This window comes from Mesitornis unicolor, unplaced genomic scaffold, assembly GCF_000695765.1.
Source record: "Mesitornis unicolor isolate BGI_N332 unplaced genomic scaffold, ASM69576v1 scaffold53375, whole genome shotgun sequence".
Classification (NCBI taxonomy): domain Eukaryota; kingdom Metazoa; phylum Chordata; class Aves; order Mesitornithiformes; family Mesitornithidae; genus Mesitornis; species Mesitornis unicolor.
Genome location: NW_010185893.1, coordinates 9,407 through 23,325, shown reverse-complemented (window position 1 = coordinate 23,325; position 13,919 = coordinate 9,407). Strand labels below are relative to the sequence as shown.

General features: G+C 39.1%; 1 protein-coding gene across 1 annotated transcript; it reads right to left on the bottom strand.

The window, feature by feature from the left end:
- Positions 1 to 2,413: 2,413 nt before the first annotated feature.
- Positions 2,414 to 10,981, bottom strand: LOC104541010 (ribonuclease H2 subunit B-like; the record flags this gene model as incomplete). Its single annotated transcript, XM_010184956.1, has 4 exons — positions 2,414 to 2,563; positions 5,094 to 5,170; positions 7,447 to 7,554; positions 10,835 to 10,981. Coding segments are annotated over 4 exons (482 nt in total), but the record flags the coding sequence as incomplete, so codon positions are not given.
- Positions 10,982 to 13,919: the final 2,938 nt, after the last annotated feature.

Below are 13,919 nucleotides of genomic sequence, written 5' to 3'. Positions count from 1 at the left end.
AAGAAAAGCAGTAGTAGGTACATGCAGGTACATGCCCAGGGACATCCAAGAACATAAAAAACCAGCAAGTGAACACAAGTTCTTTAACAGTTTATATATTTGCTGGCAAAATGACACAAACATTTAGATTCACGTAATACATTATTTAAAACATCAATAAAAAAGCAGTAAAGCATCTTCAGTACTGTCTACAGGTTATGAGAGGATGCACTGCTGGATGACAGCTGCAAATACAATTTCAGAATGGATATAGAGGTTAGACCAAGCTATAATACCTTGTCTACAGCAAATATATTTTTAAAACAAATTTTATCTTGCTGTTAAGAAGGGAACATAAATACTGCCTAGAGGCAGCACTGTTGTTTGGAGGAACTGCCCCTTCAGAAAAATAATCAAGACTTTGCTCTGCATTCCTATAGAGACTTCTTAGTTTGACAGCCAAGAGGATCTGGCATAATATTTCACCTTCTCAGACAAGAGCACAGAAGTTTAGTACCCTTTCTCTCACCACTAGCACCTTTGCGCTAGACAAGTTGTAGGGCACAGCAGTTGCCTGAAAGCTTAATAACAGTTCTTACTAGAAGTATTTATCACTTCACAGGAAGGCAAAAGCGGTTTTGCAGTTCAGATGCACCTGTCTTAAAGAAGCCTTCTCAGAAAGCAGAACTCACCCAAAGAAAAAGGCTGCCTGCTTCAAATGATACTGAAAGTAACTAAATGTTTTCCAAAGGCCCCTTTGGAAATCCAGGAGTACCACAACGGCACATAATTCCAACTACCCCAGTCCTAGCAAGAATGTAATGAAAGTCTTGCTGCCCAGATTTCCTCCTCTCTTGTTAAAGTAATAATTTTCAGCGGACGTATGTCCTGCCCTAAAGTTCAAATTTATTTTCTGGGGGAAGCAATGGCCCTACTTTACTGCACATGCACCACATCAGGCAGGAAATAATGAATCTTTGAATATGCAGCAATAAAGAAGTCTGGTGTTTTACTTCTTAGTAGGGTTTTCATTCTTCCATCACCTTTCCTTAGCCACCTTCCAATTCTCTCTAGATCTCCTAAATATTTCTTCTTACATATATCAACAAGGGCAAAGTGCTTTGTGAAAACAAATTCCTGGTATTTCTGGCTCTTAATCTGTGTACCTCAACTCCTTGGAGGAGCTCTACATGCATAAGGGGCAGACAGCTTAGTTGTTCTACACTTTGTGGTAGATTCCATGTTCTCAGACTCCTATATCTCCTCCTGTAGATCTCCATTTGCATGTAGGTAAATCTCCACCCACTATCAAGAAGTCAGCAAGTGTGAGGAGAATGCTCTTTAAAGGATTGAATATAAAAACTGAGGTCTTGCATCTTTTGCAGGTCACCAAGCTGCCAAGATTATGTAATGCTCCTTCCTCTTCCCTAGTAAGCATATATTGTCCTCAAATAAAAGAAACGCCCCTATACCAAAGGGAATTCTAGGCAAAGGTTGAGGGCACTACGTTCCGAATTGATGCTTCGCTATTTTTTTCCACTTAGGAAAAAAATTTTCCATTTCCATCTCTCATACACTTATGCATTCCAATCAAGGTTTCTATTTTTTAAAAATAAGACTTTAAAAAGTCTTTGAACTTAAACCCACAACACTAAATTACACAAAGCTAAAAAAATTGTGCTCTCCTTTCTCAGCAGCATATTGTCTCTTCTCCAGCTTTTTCCTACCTGTTGTTTGAATGCTTTGTGACAAAGGGAGGAAAAAAGCCAAATGGATGAAAATTAACTTCTTCCACGCAAAACCATCCTACACTAAATAAGGAATTTAGAGAGATGTAAAGCTTTCATCAAAAGACAAAAGTTCACAACACATACAATAATGTCAATAAGACAGCTCCGATCACTTCATCATTTTTATGACACTTAGCAACAAGACTGCACAAGTATTTTAGAGTTACAGCAGATAAACTGAGATCCACACATTACTATTCACAATACTGCAATGATAACTTCTAAGCCTAAGCTGTTGTTTTTAAAGTAGGGCTTCATCCAGCACCTTGGGTGTTTGGTAAAGCCAAAACCAATATTTAAATCTACCTTGCAATTAACTGGCCTATAAGAAATCTGGGGAAGAGCTGTTCACTAGGGCATGTAGTGATAGGATGAGGGGTAATGGTTTTAAACTAGAAAAGGGTAGATTTGGGTTGGACATCAGGAAAAAGTTCTTCAATGTGAGGGTGGTAGATCACTGGCACAGGTTGCCCAGAGAGGTGGTGGGAGCCCCATCCCTGGAGGTATTCAAGGTCAGGCTTGATGGGGCTCTGAGCAACCTGATCTGGTAACATTGTCCCTGCTCACTGCAGGGGGGTTTGACTTGATGATCTTCAAAGGTCCCTTGCAACCCAATACATTCTATGATTCTATGAAATTCAGTCTTATTTTGCCCCGCAGCCCCTTTTTTCACCTTTTTCTTCTGTTACATGATGTATGTACTGTTTAACATCTGCACACTTCAGCAGCAATGGGCAGCTAGGGTAGTCTGAGTCTAGCACAACTTGATCGAGTGGCTGGAACTTTCCTTGTTGCTGAAAATACATCAAAGGTATTTTAAAAGAGTTATTATAATGTGAAGACACATACACATGCTACACATATATAGAAATACATATGCATGCAATGGCCATAGCTTTAAAATAAAGGATTTAAAGAAGATCGTATTTTGAATGGTAACACATGACACATTCAGAAACTGATTACAAAGCAAACCATAAATACTTATTTCAAACCAGTAAATACCTGCAGAATGCTGAACTCTTGAACTACTGTACTTAAAAGGCCAAATTTGAAACAACATAGGGAGAAACTAATGTGAAGTACAGCAGGATTTTTTGGAAGATGACATAAGACACAGTAGTCAGTATGTGCCAATAGCATTTTAGACCAAAACCTGTTGGATTAAACCCAGTGTCATAACTTCCATTCAAATTTTGCTTTTCCTTCCATAAAGATAAATCTCAAAGGAACATGGCAGCTTCTGGAACACAGTATTAACCTTTCACCTCTGCAAAGTCAATTCCAGTTTGGCCAGAGTATGTACATAAAGTGATTTTGGCACAACTTAAATAGCCCCACACATGACAGAACCATCAAACAAATCTTGCCGTTGCCAAACAATGCATAATCATTCAGCACAGTTTGGCACAACTGGCAGCCTTCCCTTTGGAAAGATCCTTCAGCGCATCAGTACAAAGACTCAGAGAGCTCTCCCGCCTTACAGAGTACATGGTCTCAGGAGCCAAAGTCATTATAGTGGTCAGCATGAAAAAAAGTACTTGGGTATACTGCTTTCATTATTAATTAACCCTCTTGCTAAACAGTCAGAGGCTTAATAAAAGTAACCATCCATCGTTAAATCACAATAAAAACAAGCAAAAAACCCAAAGCAAACCAATCAACCAAAAGAAAAAAACAAACAACAAAGGATTTGAAGCTTTTTTCTCCTGAGAAAGAAAAGGCACAATAACAATGGCAAAAAGAAGCTTATGGGAGGCAGAAATAAAGCTGCAATAAACTCTTACCTATAGGAAACTTACCTGCACAAACACACTTGTGTCCTGAAGCTAGACAGCTACATTTACACTGTGCAGGGGCACAGAGCCTAAGCCAAGAAAGTCCGCTGGACAGGAGATGCCTCTGCTCAGATGACACATTATGCAACCCTGCATTGCACTACCAAAACCGAAGGATGGTGCAAAGGACGATCCTAAGATACCCAGTGGGTACCTCGATAGTCATTAGTTCAAGTCAGAAGTGACTGTGCTGCACTCAAGCTGGCCTTGAATGAGGTATCTGCAACGCCATCCTCAAGTACACTAATCAGGAATGCATTTACGTGGTACCATGCTTGGCCTAGGAAACAATGTACCGGGAAAGTAAAGGGCAGTACAGAACTCTTCCCATGCACAGACACAGCAGCAGCAGTTGTCCTTTATTCAGGCTGCCTCAGTTCCCTACCACATAGACAGAGATTTACTGTTTCTCTAACTTAAGTTTGGTATAAAGCTTTCTAAAGGGTGCTGAATTTAAACAGAGCAGAGTGCCTAGAGAACGAGCTAAACTACTCCATGTCAAATTACTTTTTCTGATGATCCACCTTGAAGCAGGAACATATCACAGAAATACAGAATACATTTGCACATCCTACAACATAAATAATTTAAAATAATTGCAGAACAATAGGTTATGACTACAACTGTCTAGTAGCACTTTATTTCTTCACCATACAAAAACTGTTCTCCTGCATTCTATACTTGCAAATTAAAGCAGAAAATAGCAAAGCAACCTCAGAGGAAATGTTCTTAGAGCAAAAATTCCTAGGACGCATAAACTGAAATTACTGCCTCCATGAAACAAAAAACAAGGACCAATATTTACATTTTATTTTAAGCCCTTTGTTTCACAGGCAGGTTATAATCAATCAATCTGTAACTTTGCCTATGCCTTTTGAGACACTTCAGATATTCAAGTGAGATTTTTCCATACCCATGATAAATCGATTAAGCCATTTATTAATCATTCAACTTTTGGATACTTGATCGTCTCATTGGTGTTCTGTGATACAGCATCTACAGAAATACCGCTTCTAAAAAGGCAATGTTTCCTTTCAAATTCAAACTTCCACAGAAGTGTTTCTTCTTCGTCCTCTCTCACAGCATCCAAATTCTTTTTCCTTTTTCCCTTCTTTCCCAAAATGACTCATCTACTGATGCCTCAGAAAAGGCAATAGTTTGTTTTACTCTGATGACATCATTTCACATTCAATAGTCCTGGGATAGGCTCTCACAAACGGACAAAAGAGATTCTCTGCTTCTCTTAAAAAGGAGGTGATCAGAGCTTGTTGAGATTGCAAGCTGACTCCTGGAATATACTTCACTGACAAAAAACTTCATGCAAACAAAAATACTGCCAGGGTGGACATCACTGCTTTAAATGCAAATGAAATTTCCACTATTATGGAAGCCCCTCTTTGTAAAATTAACATAACTTCTGCAGAAAATTAAGTCAGAAATAACTTTTTCTCATGAGAATCACAGTGAAAAAATAAATCAGGCTTACCTCCTTGTCTGCTTTTATGAGGTAGTAAAGTATCAGAAATAAGGGGTCCATTGGTGTAACAAACAGCAGGCGGCCATCTAAGTGACAGATATGTAAAATTAAACTTAATACCAAGAGGCACAAAATACTGACCGTTATTTTTCTTTTTTAGAATGTTTTTCAGGAGTGTGGGCAAGATGAGGAGAGACTTTTTTTTTAGTAAGTATCCTAATATTTTAAGAAAACGGGCAGGAAAATATTTGTCATTTTGTATTAAAAATGCAACAAACTCAATTCTCAACCCTGCCAAAAAAAAAGCACAAGCTCCACTGCAGGTCTGCTGGCTTCAAGTACTCTTAGTTTTGCCTTTTCCTGGACTATATTAAAAACAGCAAAATTGAAGCTGCCCTCTATCGGAAGACTTGGGTGTAACAGAAACTTGTTTTGGGATACCAGATATGTCCAGTATACTCCACCTCAAAACACTGGGCAAGGCAACACTGCAGGGCAAGAAAGTGAAAGCTTAAGCTCTTACTTAAGTGAGAGCTGCCTCTCATCTGTAAGGGGAGAATCTGCATCCAGCCTCCTAATAGAACAAAATAAACTTAAATAGATCAGAAAATATGGGTCAGTATGTTGTACTGAAAGTTACAGACAAAGGATGAACTTGGCCTCCCATTGAAACAGACACCTCTGCCCATCTGGAGCTTATTGCAGGACAATGGCTTAGTCAGGCTTTTTGTCTAATTGCAGATAATTGGAAACAATGTAACATCAAGGAAATTCACTGCCAGTAACTGATGACAATTTGAAATTAATTAGTAAACCAAAAGCAAATAAATATTTTTTTTGTTTTATACTCACATAGTTATAGTTAACATAATTTAAGAAAAGGAAATCTTACTGCAATGGCTCTAAAAATAACAAAAGATGGGGTGGGAAGAATATGGTTTTGACAAATATGATACCCAATCAAACATCTGTATTACAAATATGATACATTGCATGATGCAAAATAAGCACCAGGGCTACTTGCAAACATGAAATCTTTGATAATAAAACTGGAGGAAAAAACCCTACTAACCACTTTCTCAAAGCCTCCATTTAAATGCCTTCCACTGTACCTCAGGAAGAGGTATTTTTACTTGTTCTAAAGAGTTCAGACTCACTAGAGGTGTATAAAGACCTCTGTCCTTTTCTGCAGATAACAAGATAATCTGTTTTAACTGCAAACACCAGCTTTTTTGTGTTGTTCTTCTCAACTGTTTCAGAGATGCAGCAGCCCTAACTTTCAAGAACCATTTTTCTCCCTGTATCTTTTAAAGAAAACTGAGGCAACGAGTCCTTAAGGCAACTGTTTCCCAAGGGCCAAAATAGATGTTAGAAAGAGTGGGGAGAAAACAATGTGGACGTAATTGGGAGCCTGGAGCAGACCCAGTCTTTTGGCTTACCCCCAGATGGAGCAAGGAAAAGCTCACAGACATACTGCTTGCATTGCTACATGCACCTGCAGAGGATGTTTAAAAGTTAACACACGCTTTGGGATATTACCATTAAAGAAGGCTTATGTCTGGTGGGGTTGCTTTTATTTATTACTATAAATGGTCTTTTTTCTAGTTAAAAAAGGACAAAATAAATATACCTTCATCTCCCGAATTAATACTTACTTCTTGTTCTATGGACATGCTGGCAGAGAAACACAACACCAATGGCATCCTTACTGATAAAGGATTGTTAAAGCTGTCACAAGCAGTTACGTAAGTTTCCTCCTCATTTTCAGAAAGCCCAGCTAGGATCAGAGAATGACTGGGATGGTACAGACAAACTCACTTCAGACAAAACACTGAAATGGTACCTTCAGACAGCAGGCCTGTCCCGAGATCCTAGCACTCACACAGGGGACTACACAGGTAATTAAAAGAAAGCAAGATCATACACTGCAACGGCTGGAGCTCTAACACACAGCTCTGCTTAGCTAGCTAAGGCCTTCCAGCCCTCCTTCCCTCCCGCAGGGTAACACATATTTCACTTACACTGAGGACTCGCTGGTCTGATTGACAAGGCAAGCTAAGCATTTTATGGCACTTCAGTTTAAATACAATTGAATGACTTCCCCCTCTGTTCCCCCCTTCCTCAAAGACAAATGAACATCTGTCTAATTGAGGCTGCCAAAGGCAGCCTTTTAAAGAGAGACCACAAAGCCCCCAGCCCTGGTTAAATCCAGATGGCAAATGAGCGTGTCAGAAGGTGGGGATGTGATGCAGCATGCCTCAGACAACTACGAAAAACACCTGTAAATTTACTGGAAGAGAGAAGGAAGGTCTGTTTATGAACATTAGTTACAGTTGGGAGAAGGATATGTTGAATTACTCACCTTGTTGAACAGTCTGACCTATAAACCAGGAACGGTACTCCTCATGAAAAGCTTTCACTTCAAACAGCTGCTCTGCACCACTATTGAATAAGTAAAGAGTTGCTTCCCCTGTTGAAAAGAAATCTGGTTTGTGTTTGTAAGCATTCACAAAAATCAAAAGAATACCCAATACCTCTGAAGAATGTGTCTTATATACATACAGACACACAAACATACACACATTCTACATAAACTCACTACAAAGAAAGCTCAGACAAAGAAAACTATTATATACAGATGTTCATTTACCAGCTCTATAAACCAAACTGAATTTAAATCAATAAATAAGACGTGTGAATAGTTCATCTTACAACACAAAGCCTTTGATCCAAACTCAAATCAAAATCACTCAAGAAATCAGCTTTTGTCCGTACTTAAGGGAGAAGGTGGAAAACAAGAAAATTTCCTCTCCTTCCATCATGTTTTGTCTCCAAGATATCAGACTCTGGGTTAGGGGAACAAAAGTCTCAAACCTTCAAGTGACAGTTTGAAATATTTTTTTCTTTTTTTGCACATCAAAATGGATTGCAGATGACTCAGTATGGGTAGAAAAATAAGGTGAACAAGGAAGCTAAAAGAAGTTGCTTCAAAGCCTATCAGAATTATTTTGGAAAGGAAAAGGGAATCTTTTCCTTTTAGGCCACCCCATAGCACAGCTCTACCATTTCACATTAGTTATGGGTTATAAGGAAAAACTTTTTTACTGTAAGGGTGACAGAGCACTGGACCAGGCTGCCCAGAGAGGTTGTGAAGTCTCCTTCTTTGCAGACATTCAAAACCCACCTGGACATGTTCTGTGTGACCTAGTCTAGGTGATCCCACTCTGGCAGGGGGGTTGGACTAGATGATCTTTCAAGGTCCCTTCCAACTCCTAATCTGTGATTCTGTGATAACAAAAGGTTGACAACTATGTTGAAAATGAGATTGGTATTTTCCATAGCTAAAGCAGGAAGTTTCCTGAACAATAGAAGTGGCCAGTGAAATTTGGTCAACTGAGTCTGCTGGCTGGACTGGTCCTGTCTTGGTTATCAATCCATTTTCAAGAGAAAAGAGTAACTACAACATGACAGTACTGCTCAAAACACATAAATTGCAAAGCTCCACTGACTTGTAGATCATGATCTGGCTCAAAAAAGTCTCAATGTAAGCCTCTGCAAGCTGATGTCAGCGCTGCTGCTCTCAGTCTGCAGACCATGAGGTACGGAAGGAGGTCAGCTAAATTGGGCAGACACATCTCTTCTCAAAAATGACTGACAATGTATTTCTCCCACTTTATCTGAAAGGCTAACAAAGTATTTAACCTTGCCTAAGGACATAGTTTCAGCTCACTGAAAATTTTTCTTTTGGGGAGGAGAGGAGTGAAGAGTAGATATAAAGGGCAGCGTTACCATGTGCTTCTCAACAAGGGTCTGCACATTAGTTTGATCAGCGCCAGATGTCAAACTACTCACAGAAATGCTCACCGAATAACTTAAGACTCCTACCAGTGAGGGTGCTAGCCAAATGCAGTGGTGAGCTATGAAATCTTGAGAAAGGGAGCATTCCTATTGCCAAACTCCAGATCCTTAATTTATTTGCTTATGTTAAAAGGACAGTCACCGCAGGTTCCCAACAGTGTCATTACACAGAAACTCTAAGGGATGGAGAGAAAACCTAAGTAGCTTTGCTCACAACTCTACCACTTCTATTAGTTGCTTCAGTCATGTGGTGTGGTTATTTCCCTTTTTTTAGTTCAGCACTTTGAAAAATGCTTCTTGTGGTACTTCTGAATTGCAGGCTGAACCCTCATTTATAAACTTAGTAAGGAATAGAAATTTTGTCCTTTTCACCTGTCTATAAAAAGGACCATGCATACTTTTACTTAATAAAGTGGTTAGCATGAATTCTATAGTGTGCTGAGTCCTTCAGTGCATATTTATACAATATCTGGCATCAACAATTCATCTGTTAGGCCCAAATGTAAGGAAAACACATTAATAAGGTGTTCTCAGTCCTTCCATTTTCAGACTTGATATGTATAATAGGCTACATAACTGAAAGTTTATACAGGTCTATAAATAAGATCCTGTAAATTCTCAAGGAACACACCCAGGCAATCACTGTATTTTAGGTTTTCCCAAGAAACCTTTCCCAAGATCTCTTCTTTCACAGAGAAAAGCAATTTAACATCTACACTTTTGAAAACATAACAGATTAGAAAGCCAGTATAATACAGCAGGTGGAAAATATCCATGGCTATATATTCCCACTGTAAATCTGAACAATCAAAAACCAGGTATCATGACAAGTAAGTGATTTCACATCCTGTATCCACTGTTTTTAATTATTTTCCTCTTTCAAGAACAAATAGCAGTTACTATTATATATTGTGGCATTAAAATTTACCTGAAGACTTTAGCTACAAACATATGTAAATACGAGCAGTGAACTTCAAAACAAAAGCATGAAACTTAAATCTACAGAAAACAAACAAGCTTATGAAAAGAAAAAATAGCATGAAACGTGTTTTTCAAACAAAACGTAACCCTAGCATTTGGTTTGAGTCACCATCTCTGGAGGCGTTTAAAAGATGACTAGATGTCACGCTCAGGGATATGATCTAGTGGCTGACTTAGGGCTGGTTCGATGCTTGGACTCGATGATCTTAAAGGTCTTTTCCAAACAAAACGATTCTATGATTCTAACAAAGGCTTACTGCAAGTTTCTGCTGCAGTACCTCATACTCCAATTATTACATTACTCATATAAAATAAATGCTTGACAAAAAGAATAATCTGACTAGAAGAAAGTAACTGTGGGATGGTGGTGTCATTATATCACCTGCATTTGCTGGTCTTTCTAATCTATTTTGAATTCAAAGTGCCTCATCATCTATTAATGAGAAAAGAGACACCACCACTTGGACCAGGGAGAGAAGAAAATAAGATTTAAAAATGAAAAGACTCAAAAAGCTTGGTAAGTATAACTGAATCACTTCTTCTAGCTCTTGACTATTTTATAGCAGAAGATGAATGCTACGAAGCTGAATTTTTACTAAAAAAAAAAGCCCAGACTCAACACCCAACACTGAAAGCTCCCCAAAACTAATGCACTTAAAAACAGAACTTAAATTACACCTCTTTTTTTGTGCTGCCAATATTCCTGATGAATAAACAGTTCAACAAATTAAAATTATAAAAGAAATCCTAAATGTTTGCACAGCACTAACTTTCTGGCATCACCAGCAGTATCTTTGGCATGTAAGACTTATACTATCATCGCTATTTCAGCTTGCAAAATATGAATCTTTTGGTGGTGGGGGGAGTCAACTGGAACATTAACAGGCTCGTGTCACAGTTCCAAAACTTGCCTGTGCTTGGATTCCGCAGTTTTGTAAACAAAGGTTCGCTGTCAGATGCCTTAGGGGGGTCAATAGCAGCCTCTGTAGGGGGGGAGAAGAAAAAGTTATGAACTTGTAAATTGAGTAGTATTTCATTCTGCCATGCTTCAGAATTAACTGGATAGACACTTGAAAACTCACATCTTTTCTGCACAAAACCTATATGCCTCAGCCCAAATTCATTCTACTTGATCAAGGCACCTAAATTATGATTCCAGACTTCCTGGCACTCTCTATCTGTCACAGGAAAGATATGCACCTGGGGATGATTTAGGTTTTGAAAACCACTTCTCCCTAGAGAGCCTCAGGAAAGAGAGCTCCAAAGTTTGACATCTCAGTTAAGTGAGATGAACTGGTATGCTGCCCTGATTAGTCACAATGACAATGAGAATCCTTTGGTAAGTTAGGCCAAGCACAGTGTGGACACTGAAAAGTTAAAAAAGTGCAAAAGGTAAAATATTTGTGGGAAGAAGCAGTGGTCCTCTAAAGCTTTCAGGCAGTCAGATTTTACAGGAATATGGGGCAAGAATTGTCTGAGTGGTTGTTACTTCTTTGAAAAATAGGCACACTTGTTTATCTGTTATGTATAATCTTGAAAAATAAAGAGTGCATTTAATTCCCCCCACAGGAAAAAGAAGCTGAGAGAATACAGCACCTCTGGCTTAAGCTTCTGACAGTTGTTCTCTTTTCTGTGTCTTAAAGCAAAAAAAAGACAAAAAGCAGAACCATAAAAGTATGATTTCTTTGTGAAATTAAAAAAAAAGTAGAAAGGAAACAGCTCCCACAAGGATGCTGATTCAAGTCTGAAAAAACATCTGTAAGGATCCCCAGTTAATTATATTCTATCCAAGTTCTCTTGTAAGGAAAGTCTAACTTTTATTTATGAAAACAACTTCCCACATCTGACTGAAGAACAACATGACAGCATCATCTTTCTTAGCGTGAACACTGCCAGTTCTGTCCCAATCCCTTTCATATATGCATTCATCAGAGCAAGGAAAATTACTAAAGCATTTCACATCCATTAACCAGCATCCAGACCCCAGAGAATGGACTGACAGGGATCAGGCTGACATTTGCATTATGGTGCTGCTGAGAAAAGCAGAGAAGCAGCAGAGGTGGGCTGCATGGCTGTTCACAAGGGAGGCTGTTGGAAGGAACAGAAGTGCCACATCATCCTTTCTATTTCAGCAGCATCCAAGAGGTTTGTGGAGAGGGAGATAACACAGTTCTTTTCTATGGAAAACAGGGAAGTAGAAACCTCAAGCACAACTAAAAATACCTGTCTTCCATTCTGACTGAAAGCCTATCCCCAGTACCTCCAGAAAGGACAGGTTGACTTCTCACGCTCTGTTCACTGGTACCTCAGTGGCAAAAAAAAAAACAACCACCAAACAAAAAAAGCCCCAAATAACCCTCATCTTTCACATCCACTCTGTTGTCACAAAACAGAAATTGCCCAGATAAATACATAAGCGGAGCTTAAAAAGCAAGTGCATTTTGTGATAAATAGTTCATTTTGGATAATAGTTCTCAAAGCAGTTCAGAGAATTTAGTCATTTTCTTCCCCTGAATTTTTAGCTGAGTCTTCAAGTGGCTTGAAAAAGTGCTTCAAAAAGTTTCAATATAAGTTGAGAGTTTTTAATGGAAAAAGTCCATATTTGCAAACCAGACTTGCTTCATATGCTGATACATAAACACACACGGTTGTCAAGCTACATTTGCCCTGGCAAAGGCAAACTTCAAATTTCTAGAGCTGTGTATATTTCAACTCTTGACCACAATTTAACATTAGTGTATTTTTTGTTACTTTTTAAAACACTACAGTGATTAATGACAGTGAAACACACTGCATGTGTTTACTTTGATGTGTTTCACGTGAACATGTTAAAATATACACACTAAATGTGAGTTTCAAAATTTAAAACAAAAAGTAAAACAAAACAAAAACCCCAAAGGAACTTTTAGCGGTCACTTGCTCTGCTTTCTTCATGCATAGATTTATGAACGCTGGGAACAAGTCCAGCTGAGCCCTAAGCTGCATCTCATAGAACGTGAACAATTAAGCAGACAATCCTTCCTTATGTAGCTGTTTTTAATGAACTTCACATCTTTATTTAGTTGATATGTTCTTCTGCTAACCATCTACTAACACACTGAATTTATTCATCCCCGCTAAGCCTGGGAAGCACCTGCACATAGGGAGCACTCAGTGTAACAACTCCAAGGGATACAGTGTCCCATCTCTTCCTCATCAATCCCCTGCCTTCCCAAACCATACCACCACCCTCCATCACTATGGCCTGCCCTGTGCTATCCGAGGCTCAGCATCCTCTCCCTTGCCCTTTGCACATGCAGCCTGGCCCTGCAGCTGCCCTGGTTCAGTCAGTAGCTCTTCTCCATGTGAAGAGAAACACAGTTCTGCCCATTAAGTTCTTTGGTCTTCCCCAAACTTTGTGGGGTTCGTCACTGCACAGAGGACAGCTGTGACTGTTCCCTGATGAGCATCTTGAGTTGCAGCCTTCAGTCCCAGCATCTTGTGCTGATGGGATCAGACTGTACGTCACATTCACCACAGAGCTGCCACAGAAGACGGTTTACCAGAAGGGACACGTCCGTGCACACAGTCATAAAAAGGAAGGAAGGAGTGGGCAAAGGCAAAAGTAGTTTCTTTGAGTTTCTTTTACCCTCAAAATCCTCAAAATGTAGGCAATGCCCCACTCCATTTCCAGGGGCACCTGAAGTATATTTTTGTTACAGATTTGCTCTACTAGATGTCAAGTTGGCAGATAAAAAGTAGCAATTGGGAGAATGCCTGCTTAGAGAACTGGATGCAGTATTAACGCGGCTTCAAGGGTGAAGAAGGCCCTATTTATCTGAATTTAGACACTTAATGACTAGGAAAATGCTAAGCAAGAGATTTTTGCAGTTAGGTGTCCAAACCTAACTTGCATGTGTTCTGGCCTTTAGCCAGGAAAGGTAACTGGATTTCTTTAATGTCATTACATTTATCAGTCCTTGAATTTGGGCAAGGATCTCTTATAGCTAAATAAAC